The 23,791-nt window shown below is 43.2% G+C and overlaps 1 protein-coding gene across 4 annotated transcripts in view; it reads left to right on the forward strand.

The window, feature by feature from the left end:
• The window catches only part of SBF2 (SET binding factor 2), a 648,361-nt gene that overhangs the window by 622,634 nt on the left and 1,936 nt on the right, over positions 1-23,791 (forward strand). For all 4 annotated transcript variants that reach the window (XM_074997415.1, XM_074997417.1, XM_074997416.1 and 1 more), the window contains 5 exons: positions 4,259-4,492; positions 11,267-11,371; positions 14,191-14,384; positions 15,857-15,944; positions 23,487-23,618. In XM_074997415.1, the coding sequence (XP_074853516.1) occupies positions 4,259-4,492; positions 11,267-11,371; positions 14,191-14,384; positions 15,857-15,944; positions 23,487-23,618 (753 nt within the window). The remainder of the gene's footprint in view (positions 1-4,258; positions 4,493-11,266; positions 11,372-14,190; positions 14,385-15,856; positions 15,945-23,486; positions 23,619-23,791) is intronic.

The raw sequence follows: 23,791 nt of genomic DNA on the forward strand, positions 1-23,791 counted from the left end.
GAAAAATCATGGAGGGGAGCCTCAAGGAATCCATTTTGGAGCGCTTGGAAGAGGGGAAAGTGATCAGGAATAGTGAACATGGATTCACCAAGGTCTAGTCATGCCTGACCAATCTGATTAGCTTCTGTGATGAAGTAACTGGCTCTGTGGACATGGGGAAGTCAATGTGATATACCTTGACTTCAGCAAAGTTTTTGATACAGTCTCCCACAATATTCTCGCCTGCAAGTTAAGGAAGTATGGATTGGATAAATTGACTAACGTAGATAAAAAGCTGGCTAGATGGTCAGGCCCAACAGGTAATGTACAACAGCTCAACGTCTGGTTCGTGGTTGATTTCAAGTGGACTGCCCCAAGGATCCATTCTAGGGCCACTATTGTTCAATATCTTTATTAATGACCTGGTTGAGGGGATGGGTTGCACACTCAGCAAATTTGTGGATGACACTGAGCTGGGGAGAGACGTAGATACATTGGAGGGTAGAGAGAGGGTCCAGAATGGACAAAAAGAATTCTGATGTCATTCAGCAAGGACAAGTGCAGAGTCCTGCACTTTGGGATGGAAGAATCCCCAACCATTGTTACAGGCTGGGGACTCACTGGCTAAGTAGCTATGCAGAAGAAAAAGACCTGGTGATTACAGTGGATGAAAAGCTGAATATGAGTCAACAGCGTGCCCTTGTAGCCAAGAAGGCTGATGGCTATTGTGGTGCATCAGGAGGAGCATTTCCAGCAGAGAAGTTCCACCCTTTATTTGGCACTGGTGAGGCAATATATGGAGTAGTGTGTCCAGTTCTGGGCCCCTCTGCTCCTCCCCAGTATAGACAGGATGTGAATGCATTGGTGCTGGTCCAGCAGAATGCAACAAAAATGACTGGGGGGGCAGAGCCCATGACCTATGAGGACAGACTGAGGGATTTTTTTCACAGGGTAACAAGTCTTGTGGATAAGGGAGAAGCAGTGGATGTGGTATACCTAGACTTTAGTAAGGCATTTGGCACAATCTCACATAATCTTCTTATCACTAAACTAAGCAAATACAACTAGATGGTACCACTACAAGGGGGGTGCATAACTGGGTGGACAGCCATTCTCAGAGAGTAGTTATTAACGGTTCGCAAGTGGGGTTCCACAGGGGTCTGTTTTGGGACTGTTTCTATTCAATATCTTCACCAACGATTTAGATAGTGGCATAGAGAGTACTCTTATTAAGTTTGCAGATGATACCAAGCTGGGCGGGGTTGCCACTACTTTGGAGGATTGGGTTATAATTCAAAATTATCTGGGCAAACTGGAGAAATGGTCTGAGGTAAACAGGATGAAGTTTAATAAGGGCAAATGCAAAGTACTCCACTTAGGAAGGAACAATCAGCTTCATACATACAGAATGGAAAACAACTGTCTAGGAAAGAGTACTGTGGAAAGGGACTTAAGGGTCACAGTGGTCACAAGCTAAATATGAGTCAAGAGTATGATGCTGTTGCAAAAAAAGCAAATAAGATTCTGAGATGTATTAACAGGAGTATCCTGAGCAAAACATTCTGCTTTACTCTGCACTGATTAGGCCTCAATTGGAGTATTGTGTCCAGTTCTGGGTACCACATTTCAAGAATGATGTGGAGAAATTGGAAGAAGAGGAATGAGGATAGGACAAGGACCAATGGGCTTAAACTGCAACAAGGGAGGTTTAGAGTAGACATTAGGAAAAACTTCCCAACTGTCAGGGTGGTTAAACACTGCAATAAGTTACCTAGAGAAGTTGTGGAATCTCCATCACTGAAGATTTTTAAGAGCAGGTTAGATAGATACCTATCAGGGATGGTCTAGATAGTGCTTGGCCCTCCTGAGAGGGCAGGAAACTGGACTCGATGACCTCTTGAGGTCCCTTCCAGTTCTAGTGTTCTATGATTCAGGTTTATTTAGTTTGCAGAAGAGAAGAGTGAGGTGTGATTTGACAGAAGCCTTTAACTTCCTGAAGTGGGGTTCTAAAGAGGATGGAGAGAAGCTGTTCTCAGAAGGAGCAATGGTCTCATATTAGAGTTGGGGAGGTGTAGGTTGGATATTAGGAAAAATTTTCACAAGGGGGTGGTAAAGCACTGGAATGCATTACCGAGATAGATGGTGGAGGTGAGGTTTTTAGGTCCAGCTTGACAAAGTCCTGGCTGGGATGATTTCATTAGGGTTGGTCCTGCTTTAGGCAGGGGACTGGACTTGATGACCTCCTGAGGTCTCTTCCAGCCCTAGGATTCTATGAATCTATGATTACTGGGCCATTGATCTCACCAAGGTGAACTATTTCATCCAATTCCTGGTACTTCCCACCCACTATGCCATTTTTCAAGGATCCATCTCATGACAGCATGCCACCAAAGCAGGTGGAGTCAGTTCTGAGGATATGTTGACCCTGATGCTTGAGAAATAATTTCATATTACCTATGCTAGCTGTGATAAAAGTAGGCTCTAAATATAGCAGTGTAGCCACCGTTGCAGAAGCAGTCAGACAAAGCTAAGTACAAATGTAGACATGCAGACAGGATTGTACCTGAGGCACACTGCTATTTTAGGGTGATAGTTTGGCAAAGATGCTATAAATATATCTGCCCTAGCTGAGCATTACATATTCAGTTCTAGTGTAGACCTACCCCAAATATCAGAACAGTGGAAAAAGTGCTTTCTGACTACAGAGGGTAATGTGTTTTATTCCTAGTATTTTCTAATAGGCGAGAATAAGACTGACCATGATTTTCTAATAGTCAAGAAAAAGACTGATCTAGAACACCTTATTCTGAACTTGAGACAATTGAACACCTTCATTCACAAGCTCAAGTTCAGTGTGGTATCCCCAGCCTTGATCACTTTTACCCTAGATTTACTTACGTAGCATTCAGATCTCAACCTCCAGGGTGCTTATTGTCATACAGAATTCATCCTAGCCACAGCAAATATCTCATGTTTCAGATAGGCCATTCCCAGCACCCATACATGGTCCCATTACTCAGTCTGTGGAGAGGGTCAGCAGCATAGGCAACAACTTTGTGGGTGCTCTAAGGCTGGAGCACCCACCAGCAGCCAACTCTTCATCATCCTCCCTCATCATGCTTCCCACCCGCCAGTGGTCCCACTGATCAACTTGTTACCATCCCTCCCAATCCGCTGGTCAGTGGTGTACAGAGGCACTGGGGAGAGAGAGGATGGCATGCTCAAATGAGAGTGCAGAATGGGGGCAGTGAGAGGGTAGGTTGGGGGTGAAAGCTTGGGTGAAAGGGTAGAGTAGGGGCAGGACCTGGGGCAGAGTTGGGGGCTGAGGAACTCCCAGGGTAAGGAAGAAGCAGCATCCATATTCACAGATTTTTGAAAGTATTTGGGCATTCCTCTGCTCAGCATTCCAGCACCTAACTGACTTAGGAGTCTATGGCTACTTCTACACTCTCATATCAGAGGTGGCATTGTAATGAGGCAATTTGAAGCAGGCTAACAAGGCGCTAACATGCATATTCAGTGCCTCATTGGTATAATGGCAGCTGCACATGTGTGGTGAGCCGGCAGGGGGTTGAACCAGGGCCAGGGAGGTTGAGCCAGAGTGACGCCTGAGGGTTGGTGAGCTAGAGCCAGAGGCCGGGGGTGAGCAGGAGCTGTGCGTGGGTGGTGAGTAGAGCTGAGGTGGGAGGCTGAGCCAGAGCCATGCAGAGCCAGGGCCCGGGGGGGAGGAGCAAGTTAAGTGCAAGTGGAAATTGTGCATTTCCAGGTTTTACTGTAGGAATCGGGGTCAGCTGCATAAGAGCAGGGTCGCGTATTCTGGGGTTGCGTACTCTGAGACCTTACTGTATGCATCATCCATTTGTATTCTACAGTCAGTCTTTCTTTTTTGCCATTATACTGCCCTATAACATCTAAATTGTGTTTGGTGAAGGAACAAAGGGACATTTGGATAACCACACCCTTTATAGCCTCAGGTGGGAGGTACTAGGACATTCAGAGTGCAGGGCATATGTGTAGTGGCTCATATTTGGACAATGTGTTTTGAAGAAGCATGGTTACTGTGACGTAAGTATGTCTTTCTTTTTCTTGATCTGACATCTTATCATACCCCACAATCATACATGGAAAGTTGTAATTCTAGATCAGCACATACCAGTTTCTGTGCTACATTAAATTCAGGGAATAGGCTGTAGAATGTTTAGTGTTGGTTTTGTGTTGTGGAAAACTCTGGAACTGAATTTCCGTGTGACACAAGTTTTTTGGGCTTTTTTCCAAACAGGCATTAAAACCATGTGTAAGTATCTCCAGCCTGAAAAAGTGGGATTACTATACGGAAGAGACATTGGCCACAGGTCCTTCCTATGACTGGACCATAGTTACTGCAAAATGCAACATTTCAGAGGAAGCTGACCAAATGGATGCTTCTTTCTCCCAGAGTAAGAGAAAAATAGTGTGGCCATGCTATGATGATGTTAGCAAAGTGCAACCTGACGCAATCACCAGCCTCTTGAACGTAAGTATAGAAGCTAACAAAGGATGCTGCATTTTATTACACTTATCAAATTCATATCCATTCAAGTCAATGTCTGCTAGATTCAAATATTGGATAAAAAAATAAGTAAGTTAGTCTCCACAAGAGAGAAGGGTAGACATCTTATAACAGGTTCTGATGTTCTAGATGAATTCAACTCTGTCAATAGGTTTTAATACTTACTTTTTACTTTGAGAACTACAGCCAGTAATAAAGGAATTTAAATATTAGAATGTAACATGCATACTAGATTTACTGACTGACTTTTCCTAATGATTTCAGAATGGTAACGTCATATTTTGCAAGGAAATATTTGGGGCATACTTTGGATTCTTTCTGTATTGCAGCAGTACATTTACCCTCCTGTTCCTGACCTGTTCACCATATAGCTTAATGCAAATGAAGTGTAAGGTGTCCAAATCTGTGTCTAGCTCATAGCATGTCCATTAGTCCCAACTTGTACGAATGTCTTCTTTACAGAATCTGGAGGCATCTAAAATGTGGTAGCATTTTTAGCACCTGTTTGTAGTAGGTCTCATTCCTTCCTTCGGCTCCTAGAAGACAGCCTCCAACAACACAGAAGACCTCTCAGAATTGGGCTCTAAACAAAAGTTCTTCTTTGAGTGCTTGCTCGTATCTGTTCAAGTTAGGTGTGCGTATGCTGTCAGAAAGCTTTTCCCTAGCAACTACCAGCCAGGCCGGCTGGGGATACCCTTGGAGTGGCACCTATGCAAAGCCTATATAACACCCACTCAACCTGGCACCCCCTAACTTCCTTTCTTACCACCTCTGAGGCTGTTCCTATTGGTTGGCTTAAGTACCTGTAGCTATGCCAGAGTTCCGTAGCTCTCTGTGCAAATAAGTTGTAAATAGTTATATTTAGCATATGCATTGGTTTTAGTTCAGTTAGTGTTAGACATTCATCAAGTAGGGAAGGTCTTTCTCCTTCTATCATTTCCCCTCCAGGGGTTAAGGGAATGAAAACGTCACAGGGCTTTAAGCAATGCTGAGACTACATAAAGTCCGTCCCAATGAGTGACCCTTACAGCTCATGCCTTTGTTGTTTGGGTGAAGTTCTTCAAACAGATAAGTGCAGGGGTTTCAAGCCCTGGACTTGTAAGTAGCATGACTTTCGGCTCTGGCAACTTTCACAGAGTCGGCACTTCAGTTGCCACAGCGAGACTTTGCACCTCCATCTTTGGTGCGGAGCACACCATCCTCATTCCTGGTCTCAATACAGAGAAGGGGCTCAACTCACCCAGAAACCTTGGTGGGCACTGCTCTCACTCTCCAGTGTGTGCCTCCAGTACACCCAAGTCATCGGCATTGGCACTGACACCATCAACAGTGGCTTCATCAGTGCAGAGGATACCAGATGCTCCTGGGGCCCAAGATGCTGATGCCCCTGCATCACACGCACCAAGTCCCATCCTCCAGGACTTGCCCAGAGTTGATCCAGGGCAGACGGATCCTTCATCGCTGCCTGATACATACCAGGGACTCTTAGAAATGATGAGTGCACCATGGGCACATCCAGTTCCGGCTCCTCAGCATGCTCTGCCTTCCAGACCAACTCTCAGCACCGTACCTCACCAGCCCCAATGCTGTCTCCTTGACGCTCATCTTCAGGCTCCAGAATTCATTGGTCTCAGCTTTGTCCTGAGACCGCTCAGGACACTACTTGACTCCATTCATGCTCTGGAACTTGGTCCTGTTCCCCACTGCAGTCTGGCTCCTCTTGTCAAGACCCTCATGGGTCCAGCTCTTGGAGTCTGCCCTTTGTGGTGTGCAAGGCCACACCTCCCTGGCATTCCCACTCCATGTGAAGGTCTCGCTCTTGATGCCGGTCTCATTCTTTATGCCAGTCTTCTTCCCAGTGCCGGTACCATTCTTCATACCATGCTAATTGTCAGCACTTCTGTGGGCACCACTCTTGCTTCCAGAACCAGCCTGTCTCCACACCAGTTGACTTTACCTCTTCCTCTCTCACTGTGGTAACACTCTGTTGCATAACACCACTGTCGTCAGCTCCAGTCCAGTTCTCTGCACCCTTTGCCCCCGCACCAGTGCCACTCTCCTTGCTGCTCTCACTCACCTCATCAATCCCATAAGACCATGCACCCTAAGCTCGATGCTGGCCATGCTCCTCTGATGGCTCCTCCTTGGCTTCCCTGTTCAGCCTCTCCTGCTTCATTCCATAGCTCCATGGTATCAGACTCTCCTGTCCTGGAGCAGAACTCTGCTGCTTCCCAGTGGCCTCCTCCCTGGTGCTCCTTCTGAACGCCACGGGCATACCACAAATCACAGGGTACCACGCCATCTGTTCAATCACATACAACAGCTACCTCAAAAGACCCCGAGACTACTGTTAGCATCCCACCTCTGGATTCTCATCCTCCCACTCCTCCTGAGATGACACCCTGCACCCCACATCACAGGACAGTGGACCCAGTGCTGGTGGTGCCTCCTTTGGCGTCTTCCAGGTGCTTCAATCTTGGGGCCTCTGCCCACAGACTTCCGACCAAGCCAGAACCTTCTCCGCTATGTGGCCACCAGCCTCAACTGCACAGTGGAGGAAGTTGCTGAGTCTGTCAATCCAACCTATGGCAGTCTTGCTTCAGAGGAACCCTCCCGTGTGGGTCTTCCATTCAATAAAACCATTATGACCAACACTTCACCAGTTGGCAAATGCCAGCCTCAGAGGCAGGAGAGACCAGGAGAGCGAAGCGGGCAGGGAGCTGCAGACAGGGGAGTTTAAGAGGGAGTTTGGGAGGGAGTGTGACAGAGAGGACTATAATGGTTAGGAAGACGCACAACACCTGTGCCAGCACTACTGCTGTCTCCTCCACTTGTGCCTGTAGCCAGACAGACTGCCTGACCATGGACGTTTCTACCCAGATCCTGGTGTGGTTCTGCAAGGACTGTGGCTTGCCGTTCCCACTTACTGATACCCAGGCTGAGGGGAATATTCAGTGTGAAAGGTGCCTGCTGGTGGAATCTCTCAGGCGGCAGGTAGGGGAGCTACAGGAGGAGGTGGCCAGGTTGAGGAGTATCCAAGTCCGTGAGCAGTTCCTGGATAGTATTCAGGTGGAGACTGCGGAGGTAACTGTCCCAGTGCACAGGACGGCTGATAAACCACTGGAGGAGGTGGACCAGGGTGGACTCTGGCAGCAGGCAGTGTCCCACCCCTGCTCAGAACCCTCCCACCGTGGTACTAGGAAACTGTTATGCTGTACTTGATACAGGAGAAAAGGAATCACCCTGTACAGCAGAGGAGAAGCTTCATACCCCCAAGGCTGGGAGGTCAGACCTATGCCCTCACTAAAGTTTCCCTGACGCCTGTCATGACATACTCTGTGTGAGCTCAGGCCTCTTCAACCTCCTACCTGGCACACGTGCCTCTCCAGGAGATCTGTCATGCTGCTACGTGGTCCTCTGTGCATACCTTAGTGGCTCACTCTGCTATTGGTCAGCAGTCCAGATGAGATGCAGCCTTTGGGGCTGCTGTCCTAGAGTCAGCCATGTGTTGACTCCTACCCCCACTCCTGGGTTTGGTTTGGGAATCACCTAACTCAAATAGATAGGAGCAAGCACTTGAAGAAGAAGAACAGTTACTCATCATTGTAACTGATGCTTTTCAAGATGTGTTGCTCATATCTGTTCAAAAGCCACCCTCCTGCCCCACTGTTTAAGTAGACAGCAAGAAGGAACTGAGGGGTGCTGGGTCAGGTGGGGCATATATAGGCTTCACATAGGCACCACTCCAGGAAGCTCCCCAGCTGACCCAGGTGGGGAAGACTTTCTGATAGCTCCATGCACACACACAACTCAAATAGATAGGACAAGAGTTACAACAGCAAGTAACCATTTTTTCCCAAACGATAACCAACAGGCAGCATGTGCAAATGACCCAGACTTTCTTCTCTATGCCTTTCCCCACCCCAGCACCAAGACAATACAAAAGATAGAACAAGCATAAGTAATCTGAAATGGATAAGAACGTACTGGTGACCTTGATTTGAGTGAGCTTGCAGTTCAACCACTTAACTTACATGCAAGATCATCTTCTCTGTTATCAGTCTCTCTCAAACTTCTAGCCTGGGGAATGAAAGGAAAGCAATGGCAAAGGATTCTCAACCAGTCACTAAATATCTACTCTAGTCAAGATAACTCTCCACTTCACTTTCTGCAGGATCTGTCCTCATTCTTTTACTGATGTACAAACAGAGCCCTAGATCCCAAAAAGTCAGTACATCTGCTGTTCTGGAATGTCTTGTTCTACGTTCATCAAACACTACAAAGCAAATTCCTCCTGTGGGAGAAGTAATGATATTTAATTAAGTCCCTTAAATTATATATGTGCTTGACCTCAAAATAGCTGATTATGTTTTTGTTGTTATAACCTTTCCTATTCTTCTTGCTGCTTACCGATTCCCAGTGGAAATTCGTTGAGCTAAAAAATGAAAAACTCATACCTGTTTATTTTCCTTTTGTGAAATGGTATTACTGCTAGTTCTTCGCACCCATGTGGGAAAAATCTGAAGTTTACAAAGTAATTTAAAATTGAGGGAGAGTAAATCTTACAGAAATGTATGGTTATTTAACTGTTCCATACAGACCTCATAAAGGAGCAGTTTATTCCTTTATTCAGACATTGTATATTATTAGGATTAGTCAAGATGCTATCAAATAGAAAGGAAATCATCAGGTAAAAATAACTTTATAAATTTGAAGACCCTGAATTCTTTAGTTTAATATGGGAACCATTTACGTATAGAGATTTTGGTAAGTGTCATTTGGCCCCTATTTCTTTGTACTCATCAGCCTGGAAGTGGAAATGGGTGAGCAAGTGAAGACTAAGGCCATGTCTACGTTATAAGCACTATACTGCCCTAGCTGGGTGCTGTAGCTGTGCTGGCATAACCCCATGCATAGGCATAGCCTATACCAATAGAAGGGGCTTTTCTGTCCGGATAAGAACACCACCTCCCCAAGCAGTAGCAGTAAGTTGACAGAAGCATTGTTTCATTGACCTGCAACTACACTGAGGGTTAGGTTGGTATAGCTCAGGGCTGATGATGGGCAGGGGGGTGTTATGCAACATTGCTGACCGGTGGGGTGGGAGCGTGGTTAAAGAGGGCAGCTGACCTCTAGAGCCCAGTGATTGAAAAGGGCCCAGAGCTCTGGACTGACACTACCACAGCAGCAGCCGTGAGAGCCCTGGACCCTCTAAATACCCACCTGAGTCCTGTGTAGCAGTCAGGCCAGCAGTGAGAGCCAGTTGGAGGAGGCTAATACCCATCCTCACCCTTTCTGCCTGAGGTCCCATCTCTTCTGGGGTGGGCTGGAGCCAGGTCACACCCCCCCACCCCCCACCCCCCCACACACACACACATATATATCTTGCCCAGGGCCCCAACAAGTCTGAAGCCAGCCCTGGCATACCTGTGGGCTGTAGACTTTTCACTCCGTGAGTGAGATAGCTATGTCAATCTAACTTTTAAGCATAGATGAAGCCTCTTCCTGGCTCACAATGAATGCTTGGTCACGGCTCTATTTGGTATCTCTGAATGAGAAAATCCAAGCCTGTAAAAATATTCATGGCTTGAAAGGAAGAAAGTCCTATATTAATTTACTGGCCTTTTATGCGTGTACACAGCTCTGGTATATCAACTTCTATTTTGGCTCATAGAGTAAAGCTACATTTCTTGGGGTTGGCTGTCCCTTCAAGTTCTCTTAGGAGAAGTTAGGAAAAATAGTTTGTTCCCTATTAGACTTTGTTATTGCTTTTACGTTTAATTAAAATTCAGGTGTTTGCATTGTTTGTTCAAAGTTCAAAATTTAGTTTAGCTAGCAACTGCCTCATTAATTTTGCTAAACCATTGTTAGCTGCTGAATTATGAAGGCTCATGTCTATCTCAGTTTAGCATATTTTATGGTCAAAATCGTTCTGTGTTTTGACAAAAAGTTCTGTCATTTGTGATGTTAATGATCTACTGAAAAGCTGGCTTGCTAATGAACCAGTATCCATTAGAAAAGCTGGTTAATTCCATATTAAGTATTTGGTAAAATAGAAATTCACTGTATGTAAATATTGTCGGAAAGTCTCTGCTTAGAAAATAAATATTTTGGTTTTAAGTTGACTTTTATGTAGCAGTTAGACTGTGGTCATAAAGCAACTTTCTGTTGCCTTAAGGTCTCAATCAAGAATGGATAATATGTTAATATGATTCCCTAGGAATCAGATTCCCTGGTGGTGATGCTTTTGCTGGCAGTGAAAATACAGTGGGAAAAGTGCCAATGAGATAGGGCGTGGAGAGCATAGCTATGCGTGTTATATTAAGGCTACTTCGTAAGTAACTATAAACCAAAAAGTGGCCTCATTTTACTTAATATCTCATGTAATTGCTTACTAACAGGAAATAGTCCTAACTGGAATCTACCAAGAAAAGTTAATAGTCCCAAATTTCACAACCACAACATGTTATTACAATTTGGAATCTAAATCAAATAAGTCTTTGTTTCAGTTCCTCCTTTTTTATACACTTTAATATCACTTCTTATAACCATGTTATGTTAATTTTGACAGTGTCACAGCAATGGATTAGCACTTGGTAAATAATTTTATACATTATATACGTTGTCCTTAATATTGTCTTATTTTTGTTATGGTGAGTGGAAATGGAATTTGTCTGTTCAAGATGAAACCAGCCTGAAATATTTATCTTTAAGAAAAACACTGTTTATTAATTTCAGGAAATCGAAAGACTGGAGAATAAATTGAATCATACCCCAGAAAAGTGGCAGCTCTTGTGGGAAAGGGTCACTGTGAATCATAAAGATGATACAAGACAAGACAATGTAAGTGATGGAAGCATCCAATGTTGAAATGCTTAGTGTCCAGTTGATCACCTTATTAGGCACTGAGAAGGAATTTTCCCCCAGATCAGATTGGAAGAGACCATATAGGGTTTTTTTACCTTCCTCTGCAGCATGGGGCACAGGTCACATGCAGGTTTAAACTAAGATAAATGGTGGATTCTCTCTAACTTGAAGCCTTCTAATCATGATTTGAGAAACTCAATAACTCAGTCAGGGGCTCTGGGTCTAATGTATTACAGAAGTGAATGGATGAAGTTTCGTGACCCTCAGTATGCAGTAGGTCAGACTAGATGATCTGGCATTAAAGCCTATGAGTCTGATGATAAGTCAACCTCAACTATAAAGGCTAACTGAGGGGAGTGACAATCACTATATTCGTTGAAGTACTGCTTTCTAAAAGCAAAATGTGTTCTTCTAACCCGTGGGTTGTTCATGTGAAAAAATTTGCATTCATATCACATTTACTTCTTCTGTATTTTGAAAGTAGATTGGTAAATAAAGAGCAAGATAAGCATTTTAATAATACACAATCGTGTAAAATTAGATATTTATAAAGCTTCTTGGGGCCTGATCCTGCAAATATTTACACAATAATAACTTTGCTTATCGGAGTAGTTTCTTGGATGTCAGTGGGATCATTCGCATGTGTAAATTTAGTTTTATAATCAAGCCTTCAATACCCTGAGCCTAATCTTTTAGAACTAGTTATTCATACTAGGTGAGGAACTGAACTTCCATACATCCCAGAGCTCATTTTTAGGGTTTAGCAAATAATAAAAATCAGATAAAGTAGCAAATATATTTTAAGTGAAAATGGTGAGTATTTGGGTGGGAATATTGAATATAAATATAAAAATGTGGAGAGTCCATTTATCCATCATTCAAAATTTCATCTACTGTCGGTCTACTCTTATTTTCCATCACTGTTTATATTTTATGTTGCATATCTGCTGTTCAAGAGCATAACAGAATCTGAAAATCAGGGTCTTTCTTTAGATAACGTTTAGCACATCACATGATCATAACACTACAAAATCTTTGTAAATACACCATTCATCAGGCTCACAGTTTTTGATTCTTAGATCTTTCATGCAAGACTGGTGGATCTCCCGGGGCTCCCAAAGGTTTTTTTCTCTCGAGAGTAGCTAAACAAAGCAGAGCAAAAGCCAGGCCCCTTCTCTGACATTGCACACCACACCCTGATTTTAATATTTGGAAGGTAGTGGTCTTATTCTTCAGGGGACAGAAGAAAATATTTAGTACAGAGCCTAACTCATGCTCTACTCTGCAACTACTACTGCCCTCAGGGGAGTCACTTTTTTTTTCTAAGAGCTGCTGGCATTCTACCAATCTTGCACAAAGGAGCTAAAACACAAAGGCTGTAGCTACACTAGGCTGTAGCCGCACTAGCCAAAAGGAGGCGCTATGGTAACGTAGTATTTCAGAATATAATAATGAGGTGCTACCATGAATATGCAGCACCTCATTAGCATAATGGCAGCCATGCACGCTTCAAAACTGCCGGTTTCTAAACGGCCCCCAGATTCTGAAAGCCCCTTCTTCCCATTTGATTTTGGGAAGAAGGGACTTTTGAAAGGCCCCTGGCAATACGGGCAGTGCGCATTTAGAAACCAGCAGTTTTGAAGGGTGCACAGCTGCTATTATGCTAATGAGGTGCTGCATATTCATGATAGTCCTTGATTAGCATATTCTGAAGTACTGGATTACCACAGCCCCTCCAAAAGGAGGGGCTAATGTGGCCACAGCCAAAGTGAAAATCCTGTGAGATCTGAGAAGCTGAATTATACATAAGAAATTTTCCCTTATCTCTTAAAGTATTTACATGGACGTTCAGCAAAAACTATTAATTCTTTTAGAAAGTAGCCAGCTCTCTGAGGGCAAATTCTTTATTTTAAATCATATACAGAGACATCTCTTGTGGTTTAGGTGAGGTCAAAAAATTCTATACCAAAAAAGCTCCCTACCTTACCTTTTGCCGTCATTTTTATCCTTACCAGGAATCCCGGGAATAAAAACAAATGTTTTAACAAATCATTTTTCAACCACTGAGCTGTCTAGCTGCTACCAGTGCTGTCAACTAAGAATGAGTGAAAGCACACTAAATAAAACTGAAGGATCCTTTATATCAAAATAAAATGACCTTTCAATGTAGGTTTGTTTAAAACTAAGTTGTATTTCTAAAATGATGCAATAATCGACACAACTGGCCATGTTAAAACTGAAGTCCAACTAGCACTATCCAATTAAAAATTAAACATCAGCCTCTGAACTGTTCAGACCACTTTTAAGTTACCACTGTGGAGAACGATTGGAAGGAATAAGCATAGTTTCTCACTAATTTTGGATTAATGACTGGGAAGCTCATTACCAGCTTTTCCTAATTAGCCACATAATAAAGAAGCATATTTTTAAAAAGACTATGGCACTGCAAAATATAATTTGTTAATGTATTTTATATGGATAGTTTTTTGTAATGTTTCCCAACATAGCTGTATAAGTCAATGTTCTCTAGTATATTTAATAGAAAATACAGAAGTCTTACTGATAAACTACAGTTCTTTGCTATTAAAACTTTACAGGCAAATTACAGAATGTGTGGATTAGCAAAATAGTTGTGAGTTTTGTGGTTTGGAGCTTTTTGTTTGTTTTTGCTCAAATGTGTTAATTTTGGTTGTTCCCCTAATTAATTCAGTACGTAATCACATTTTAGAAAATTTGTAAGTTCTAAACTTGGCTAACACTCTCTCTCCAACACTCTCATTTATCTTCCTTTTTAGCCACAGAGACATCCTTCTGGCTCATCAGGGATAATAGCTGCTAATCCACGTTCCTTTCAGAAGAGGTCTTTGCTGCATCTACCTGACAGTGGTCTGGATGAAGAACAAAATGCCAGCATTGCTCCCTCCAATGGAGTGGACAGACGAGCAACCACACTATACAATCAGTTTACATCGAAGAATGATGAGAATAGGTAAATGGACTAATTGCTGGATATCACTGAAACCTCACCTAAAGTAGGAAAGTGATTTACAAAGAATGCATCACTGTTGTATGTCATACTGCAGAGAGTCAAATGGGTGATAGAATAGTGGTGAGGATAGTAGCATAGTGACTATAGCTGTCCTAAGAATAAAAAGTAGAATCTTCCTATCCATGGAATCCTCTGCTGCCTTTTTACTGTTTCTTCCAAAGCTTTTAATTCTTAGTTGCTTTTCTCTTTCTTCTATCTTATATATTTATTGTGAGTCAATTAAGTGTTCATACAAGTACTTCTACTGCTGAGAATCAGGGATGAAGGGAGAAAATATGACTCAAGTTTCCCCTTTAAGTCAACTATCTCTGTCCAGACTTTCACATCAACAGCCTTTTAGAGTGCATATTGTGACAGGATCCAGGGTGCAGCCTGGGACTCTGGTTCCATTGTGTCTCCTTAAATCTCTAGCCTGGGCTGCCTTTCGCAATGCTTTTCAGTGACAAGCAGCAAACCCCTCCAGGTACTGTTAGCACTCAGCACAACATGCTGTCCTAGATTGCATGAACGCTTCCAGAGCCACACAGAAAGGCACCAGACAGATCCTTTCCAGTTCCCAGACTTGTACCTCAGGAATATACTCTCTTGCACTGCTCAAGACAAGAAGTGCAAGTTAATTGGTTCACTGTTTCATCACTGGAAAGCAGATATATACCAGCCTGTATAAACCTAAGCAAATTTACCAAACATTTCAGATAAAATCACTGGTAAAGATAAACAATAAAACAAGTTTATTGACTAGAAAAGGTAGATTTTACATGACTGTAAGAGACAAGCAAAAGTCAGGGTGGTTACCAAAAGAAAAGAAAATATAAGCAGGCAGTATATACTCTCAACCCTATTAGACTGGGCAACAACTGGTATGCCGCTTTCACCCTTGAAACCAGGGATGGTCTCCTCTGTTGCAATCTTTGATGTTCTAAGCATCCTTGTTGCTTGCAGCATAGGTGGGAGAGGAGAAAAAACCAAGCACTGGCCACTGTGTTTTGTTTTGTATCCTTGGTCCATGTGTTCGAAGAACACAAGTCCAGCCATGTCTGGACAATACCTAGACAATTACTGAATAATTTAGCATTTGGCCATTGAGAAACTGTAGCCCGTACTATTCAGTCAGAATAATCTTATTGTTAATGCAAAGCAAAACAAAGCATTTGATATGAGGCAGAAATAGTATCGTTAAGTCTTTTTCAGTACTTGGAACCAGTGGAAATTATTGTGCTGATCAGCAGGCCTGCAGATCTGAGCAATATGTCTTCTAGATATTTAGAATTGATTTATAACACTGTAGTGAAAGCAATCCCTGAATAGTTTTAGACCATTCAGTGTCATATGTGCCATGGTACTGAAGCTATGAAATCAACATGTAAGTACTAAATCTTTTTTTATATTCTCATATTCTCCTTCTGATTAAGGTCTTTTGAAGGTACACTTTACAAAAGAGGAGCTTTGTTAAAAGGTTGGAAACCTCGCTGGTTTGTACTGGATGTAACAAAACACCAGGTAAAATATTTTTAGCAAACTGAATTTTTATATGTATAACCTCTTGGAGTTTTACTTAATACGCATATAAAAATAGTGGCAAATAGTACAAGTAATAAAACAATAGAAGGGCTGAAAGGCCATCTTTCAATTTTCATAGAATCACAGAATCCTAGGGCTAGAAGGGAATCCAGCCCACTGCCCAAAGCAGGATCAACCCTAACGAAATCATCCCAGCCAGGACATGTCAAGCTGGCACTTGAAAATCTCTAGGGATGGAGATTCTACCACCTCTTTAGGCAATGTATTCCAGTGCTTCACCATCCTCCTGGTGAAGTAATTTTTCCTAATATCCAACCTACTCCACTCCTTCTGTAACTTCAGACCATTGCACCTTGTTCTGCCATCTGTCACCACTGAGAACTGTTTCTCTCCATCCCCTTTAGAGCTCCCCTTCAGGAAGTGGAAGGCTACTATTAAATCCCCCCTCAGTCTTCTCTTCTGCAAAATAAATAAGCCCAAATTCCTCAGCCTTTCTTCATAGGTCATGGGCTCTAGCCCCTGAATCATTTTCGTTGCCCTCCTCTGAACCTCTTCTAGCACATCCATATCCTTTCTATACTGGGGGGCCCAAAACTGGATGCAGTACTCCAGATGTGGCCTCACTAGTGGTGAAAGGAGGGGAACAACAACTTTGCTAGATTTGCTCAAAATGCTCCTCCTAATACATCCCAATATGCCATTAGCCTTTTTGGCTAAAAGAGCACACTGTTTGCTCATATCCAGCCTTTCATCCACAATAATCCCTAGGTCCCTTTCTGCTGTACTGCTGCTTAGCTAGTCGGTCCTCAGCCTATAACAATGCTTGGGATTCTTCTATCCCAAGTGGAGGACTCTACACTTCTGCTTGCTGAATCGCATCAGATTTCTCTTGGCCCAATCCTCCAATTTATCCAGGTCACTCTGGAGCCTGTCTCTACCCTCCAACATATCTACCTCTCCCCCTAGCTTGGTGTCATCCACAAACTTGCTGAGGGTTCAATCCAGTTCCTCATCCAGGTCATTAATAAAGATGTTGAATGACACCAGCCCCAGAACCAAGTCTTGGGGCACTCCACTTGAAACCAACTACCATCCAGATATTGAGCATTGACCACTACCTGTTGGTCCCTACCATCAAGCCAGCTTTCTATCCATCTTACAGTCCATGGATCCAATCCATACTTCCTCAACTTATGGGCAAGAATGTTGTGGGAGACTGCATCAAAAGCTTAGCTGAAGTCAAGGTATATCACATCCACTGACTTCCGCATGTCCACAGAGCCTGTTACCTCATCATAGAAGCTAATCAGGTTGGTCAGGCATGACTTGCCCTTGGTGAATCCAAGTTGACTATTCTTGATCACTTGTCCCTCTTCCAAGTGCTCCGAAATGGATTCCTTGAGGATCCCCTCCATGATTTTTCAAGGGACTGAGTAAGGCTGACCCGTCTATAGTTCCCTGGATTGTCCTTCTTTCCTTTTTTAAAGATGGGCACAACGTTTGCCTTTTTCCAGTCATCCGGGATCTCTCCCAGTGTCCAAGAGTCTTCAAAGATAATAGCCAAAGGCTCAGCAATGATGTCTGCCAATTCCCTGAGGACCCTTGGGTGCATTAAATTCAGGCCCATGGATTTGTGTACATCTAGTTTTTCTAAGTAGCTCTTAACTCATTCTTTCCACACTGAGGGCTGCCCTCCACCTTCCCATACTGCATTGTCTAGCACCTTAGTGTTGGAGCTGTCCTTGTCTGTGAAGACTGAGGCAAAATATTTTGAGACAGGACACACATATCTAGACCATCCTGGACAGGTATTTGTCTAAATTGCTTCTTAAAAACTTTCAGTGACAGGGATTCCATAACCTCCCCCAGTCCTTAACTGTCCTTATAGTTAGAAATGATTAGTAATGATCATTTGCAAAAGCAACTGTACATAGCATTTCAGTATAGGGTGTGTGATACAACTTATAGCCAATGTGAAGGTAATAGTTTTATTGTTTTAAACAGAGATGACAATCTAATATATAAAGAAATTCCATGAACTGGTTGTCTAGGATTTGTTGAGTGCTAACATTGTTGCTTTAGACCTTACAGAGAAAAACTATCCCTAAATCAAGGAGTCTGTAGATCAAAATGGCAGCACATAGGCCAGCAAAGTAGCAATTTCATTAAAACTTGCCCTATTAAGAAAGTTATTAGCCTGTTTGTCAGTGACAGACATTAATCTAGCCTGTCAGCTTCAGCCATCTGAACTCTTCTGCAGTTGGAGCATTTTAAGAAACTGAAAACTCTCTGAAATGAGAGTCCAAAAAGCCAGAAAGTATTGCCAGTATGCAAATAAAGATCTAAGAGATAATTATGGAGTTGGGAGCAAAGTTAATTCAATCAGCCCTTTCCAAACAGTAGTAGTAATTATACATTCCAAGCATGGATTTTATGACTTGTTTGTTTATTCTTGGAGCAATTCCCTTTCATATTCGTTTTCATGAAGTCTGTCCTGTGCAGATAAATTGATATCCAGTATACACTATAGATAGATCTTAATCTGGATTGCCCTAAAATAAAGGTCCATTAACCTATTATGAATGTTTATATTGTCATAACAATCCATATATAATAAAACTGTGCTGGAATTTCTTTTTTTGCATAAGTATCCTCAGATGATGAGAACAAATACTGAAATGGTGGCCCCACTGAAGTTAATGGGAATTTTGTCCTTAACTTCAGTGAAGCCAAGATTTCACCCACAAAGTTTGTTTCCAAAGTCCCCTGAAATTCCAGTTTCTTTTAATAGCCATTTCAGACAGAAGCAAAACTGGCTCTGTGGACATGGGGAAGTCAGTGGATGTGATATACCTAGACTTTAGCAAACCTTTTAACACAGTGTCCCACAACATTCTTGCCCATAAGTTAAGGAAGTATGGTTTGGATACATGGACTGTAAGATGGATAGAAAGCTGGCTTGATGGACAGACCCAACGGCAAGTGGTCAGTGACGCAATGTCTGGTTGTCGGTTGGTTTCAAGTGGAGTGCCCCAAGGATCAGTTCTAGGGGCAGTACTCTACAACATCTTTATTAATGATCAGGATGAGGGATGGACTGCACCCTCAGCAAATTTGCAGATTACACCAAGCTAGGGGGTCAGGTAGATACATTGGAGGGTAGGGATAGGGGCCAGCGTGACCTAGAAAAATTGGAGGATTGGGCCAAAATAAATCTGATGAGGTTCAAGAAGGACAAGTGCAGACTCTTGCACTTGGGATGGAAGAATCCCAAGCCTTGTTACAGGCTGGGGACCGACTAGCTATGAAATAGTGCAGCGGAAAAGGATTTGGGTATTACAGTGGCTGGATATAAGTCAACAGTGTGCTCTTTTAGCCAAGAAGGCTAATGGCATATTGGGCTGCATTAGGAGAAGCATGTCCAGTAGATCTAGAGAAATTATTATTCCCCTCTACTCAGCACTAGTAAGGCCACATCTGGAGTATTGTATCCAGTTCTGGGCCCACCCATATGGAGAGGATGTGGATGCACTGGAGTGGGTTCAGTGGAGGGCAGTGAAAATGATTAAGTGCCTGGAGCACATGACCTATGAGGAGAGGCTGAGAGATTTGGCCTTATTTAGTTTGCAGATGAGAAGAGGAATGTGTTACTGAGAGAGGTGGTGGAATCTCCATCCCTAGAGGTTTTTAAGTCCCAGCTTGACTTAGTCATGGCTGGGATGATTTAGTTGGGGTTGATCCTGATTTAGGCAGTGGGCTGGACTCAGTGATCTCCTGAGGTCTCTTCCAGCCCTAGATTTGTATGATTCTATAATTCTATGATGTGAAACATTTGGTAAGTCTTAGACTACATCTACTCTAGGAGATAAATTCGAATTTAAGGCAGTTAGTTCAATATTAAAACATCACTGTCTTCACTGTAAATACCATTAACTTGAATTAGGGAGCACTAATGTTGATATGGTAATATCGTTGGAACTGTCTGGTTGTAGCACCAAGTTCAAATTTAAAAGTTTGAAAAAATACTAATGTGGAAGTGCCATGTCTTGGAATCAGATTCATTAGCCTCCAGAGGTGTCCCATAGGTATCCCACAATGCCCCACAGTGCTCCGTTCTGTCTGCTTCCATCTCCACAGCTCTCCAGGTGCACAGGGCTCAGGTAACAGAAAGGCTGTGAATTTGAGTTCAGCACCAAAAAGCCCGTGGCTATGAGGTCATGCTTGTGTGAGAGGCTGAGAAACTTCTTTCTTTGCTATTAGTTCAGCTATGGTTCAATCTCTGCCTCTGCTAGCTGAGTGCTTGTTTTTTTTCTGCGCTGACACCAGCCCTTGGTCTTCTGCACTATGTGGCAGCTAGGCTGTTTCGGGGCAGAGGAGGGTGGTCATGCTTGTATGAGAGGCCAAGAAACTTCTTTTCTGTGCTTTACGTTTGTGTAGGGGCCCCACCCCCACTACAAGTGCCATGCAGTTGGGGTCTTTTCCACACCCAACCACATCATGTGGCTACTCCCCCACCCTGTGAAAGGACAAGCCTGCTGCTCAGTGTGGACCAGCCAGCACCTGTCCTGGCTTGCATGCAGTGAGGGCTCCAAGAATGGGAAAGATTTGTGGTGCTGACTGCCACCCAGGAGCAGTCTCCCGCAGCAGCTAAGATTTTTGGAGGCTTGCTGCTGACCAGGGGACCTCTTCAACTGGCTCTGCACTCCCCACCCCACACCTCCATACACAAAATATATATTCAGGGGCTTGCTGCTACTGGGAGGAAATCTTCCCTGTCAGCTAAGGCTTGCGGGGCCTTGCAGACGCCACGGGGACCTCTTTAACTGGTTCTGTGCTCACCACCCCACACTCCCACACCCAAAATATATATTCGGGGGCTTGCTGCTACTGGGGGGAAGTCTCCCCTGGCAACTAAGATTTTCAGGGGTGGGGGGAACATTTCAACTGGCTCTGCAGTCACAGATTACAAATCCCCCACTAAAAATATTTTGGGGTTTTGCTGCCCATTGCAGACACCTGCTCTTTTTGCATAATGTTTGATATTTCAATTATGATCTTTTTCAAAGCCTTTTCTATCGTCTTCCTTCATGCTTTGGCCCTCTGAAAACACAGGGAATAGGGGGTGGAAGGCCAGTTGAGAAGATTACAGACACCTTCCTGCCCATTGCAGACACCTGCTGTTTTTTGTAATATCTTTGATAGTACAGTTACAATTTTGTATAGAGAGAGAACTGTGTCATAGACCTGGAAAGGACCTTGAGGGGTCATCATGTCCAGTCCCCTGCCTACTCAGACCAGGGCCTATCACCATCCCGCATAGATTTTTTTAAAAAATCTTTTTGCCTCTGATCCATACATGGCCCCCTCAAAGACTGAGCTCACAACCCAGGGTTTAGCAGGCCAATGCTCAAACCGATGCCCTACCTCTCCACCTAGTTATAAAAAGCAATTCACTTATAGAAGCAAGAGATTTCAGTTAATTTGGCGATCTTTGCTGATCCCATGCTCTACTTTTACTTCCTTCCTCCTGGAAAAACGGCCATTTGCTTTCCATGGGAGAGGAATGAGGACATTGCAATGTGGGAAGATGACATCACATACCCACAACCACTCGTGGGCATATTTTTCCCATGCTGCACCAGCAAAAATACCCAGAATGCTAGGTTCCTACAATGCACTTCTGCAGCAGTCAATGTTTAGCAATTGAGTGTGGCAGCAAAAATTTGAATTTCTGGGGAGCCTGTGGGGAGGTGAGGATACTCAAATTCAAATTTATAAACCACAGCCTTATAAAATCGATTTTTAATAAATTCAAATTTATCTCATAGTGCAGATGTAGCCTTAGTGAAGTCTGTCTTTACTGGTTTCAGTAAATTGAGTAGCAGGCCCATTTATTTACATACTAACAAATTAGCGCAGAGGAGGTAAGCGCAGACAATCTGTTTACTGTTTTAAACACTGTACACTGCTTGCAATGCACACCCAACTCAGTGATGGCACTTACGGCTTATCGAATTTTAAAGCATTTTGGATCTTATCACACAAGCCCGTACTCATGCAAATAGCGTTTATTACATAAATTGCCTCAGTCATAACTAAGGACTAGCTTTTAAATAGCCACTTGCATCTTGGCCACAGAAAAAATTGTGGTACAAAATGTTAAATATATTTTAATTAACATGGTGTTAAACATTTTCTCGTACATGTGGATAAGGATAGGCAACTTTAAAAATGTTTGTGAGTAGAACTGGTGTCCCTCCATGCACAAAAGAATACATACTTTCTCCAAGCATATAAAAGGCATGCCTCTCAATATTTTAATTGTTTCCATAGACAAATATCCTAGGGAATGTTGTTTATGAAAAGTAGACATATTGGTCAGGCAACAGAAGGAGTAAATCTGATTTGGAAGGACTCCATTTCCCCTCTCCTTTCTTAGAAGGGTTTGTCTTTCTTGCATACACTGGGCAAGGGTCGGCTGGTGTTTTTAATATGTAAATACCAGATTTTCCTTATTTTTGTGGAACTGTTTGAGTACTGAAAGTAATTTAGTGGAGTGGTTATCATTCAATCCACAATGTCTTTGTACAAAAGCTCCATTAAACCACTAAGTATAGCATAGGAATATGTCAATTTTATATGCAGTCTATAATTTCCTAAATTATACCTGATTTTTTTGCTGATCGCTTTCAGTTCTTTAAAATACAGAAAATTAAAACTTTTGTTAACTCTTTGGTACAACATATGTTAAATGAGCATTCATTGGTTTCCAACAAATGGCCAGGGTAGTACTGTCAGGAAAGCCTGAATCCTCACATCAGAGTTGCTCCCTGGATTCTAGGGGCCAGGCTGTGGCCACTGTGTACTGGTGCCGCTTCACACTTGTCCCATAGTGGAGAGCTGGCATAAAAGCTTGCCAAGCCAACGGTGGGCCTAGGGGCACTGTGGAAGGGGGGCCTGTTCCCAGCCGTGGAAATGGTGGGGCAAGGGCAGAAGGGCCCACACACATTCTCTCTTAAAGCCTCATGCAGAGTGGCAGCACAGCACTCCATGGCATTTCACAGGAGCCTGGAGCTCCAGCTACTACTACTTTGGTGGTGACCAGAGCTCTGGGCCCCAGGTTAACTACCCCCTTCGCCCTCCTCTTTCCTCACACCCCTCATCAGTGGGCCGAGGTGGTGTATTGCTACTGTATGGGCTCCTTTGTCCATGCAGATATTCCCACTATAAGGCGTCACTTGAACATGCCTGCTGCTGCTATCACTTAGTTTGTCCATCTGTTGTCATAAGCAAACCTCAGGCTTTTTCAAGTGGCTCCTCAGAACCAGCCCAACATCTAGTGGCCCCCCAGTGAGGGAACACAAAGGAGCTTTAAAAGCACTTTTTTTCCCCACCCTCAAAACTCAAAAAGCTGTGGAAGCACAGGAAGGATGAGCACAAAGGCCTGGCCCAAATAGTGTATTTGTCTGTGAATGGGTTATGTATTGCATTGGTCAGTCTGTTTTCTCTCTCGTTTTCTAGCTGAGATACTATGACTCTGGTGAGGACACAAGCTGTAAGGGACACATTGATCTGGCAGAAGTAGAAACTGTGATCCCTGCATCTCCAACAATTGGCGCACCAAAGCATGCTAGTGAAAAGGCATTTTTTGATGTACGTATACTTATTCTTTGTTGGCCTCCATTAAGAAAGTGTTCTTCCTTTGTTTTGTTTTTCCTATCACAGTTATTCCTACTGGACAGTCATGTGAGATATTTCAAATTGAACTATCAAGGGCAGTTGCACAACTAACCAGCGATCCAAGCTTGGAACTCAAAGTGAAAATT

Source organism: Carettochelys insculpta, chromosome 6 (assembly GCF_033958435.1).
Source record: "Carettochelys insculpta isolate YL-2023 chromosome 6, ASM3395843v1, whole genome shotgun sequence".
NCBI classification, from domain to species: Eukaryota; Metazoa; Chordata; order Testudines; family Carettochelyidae; genus Carettochelys; species Carettochelys insculpta.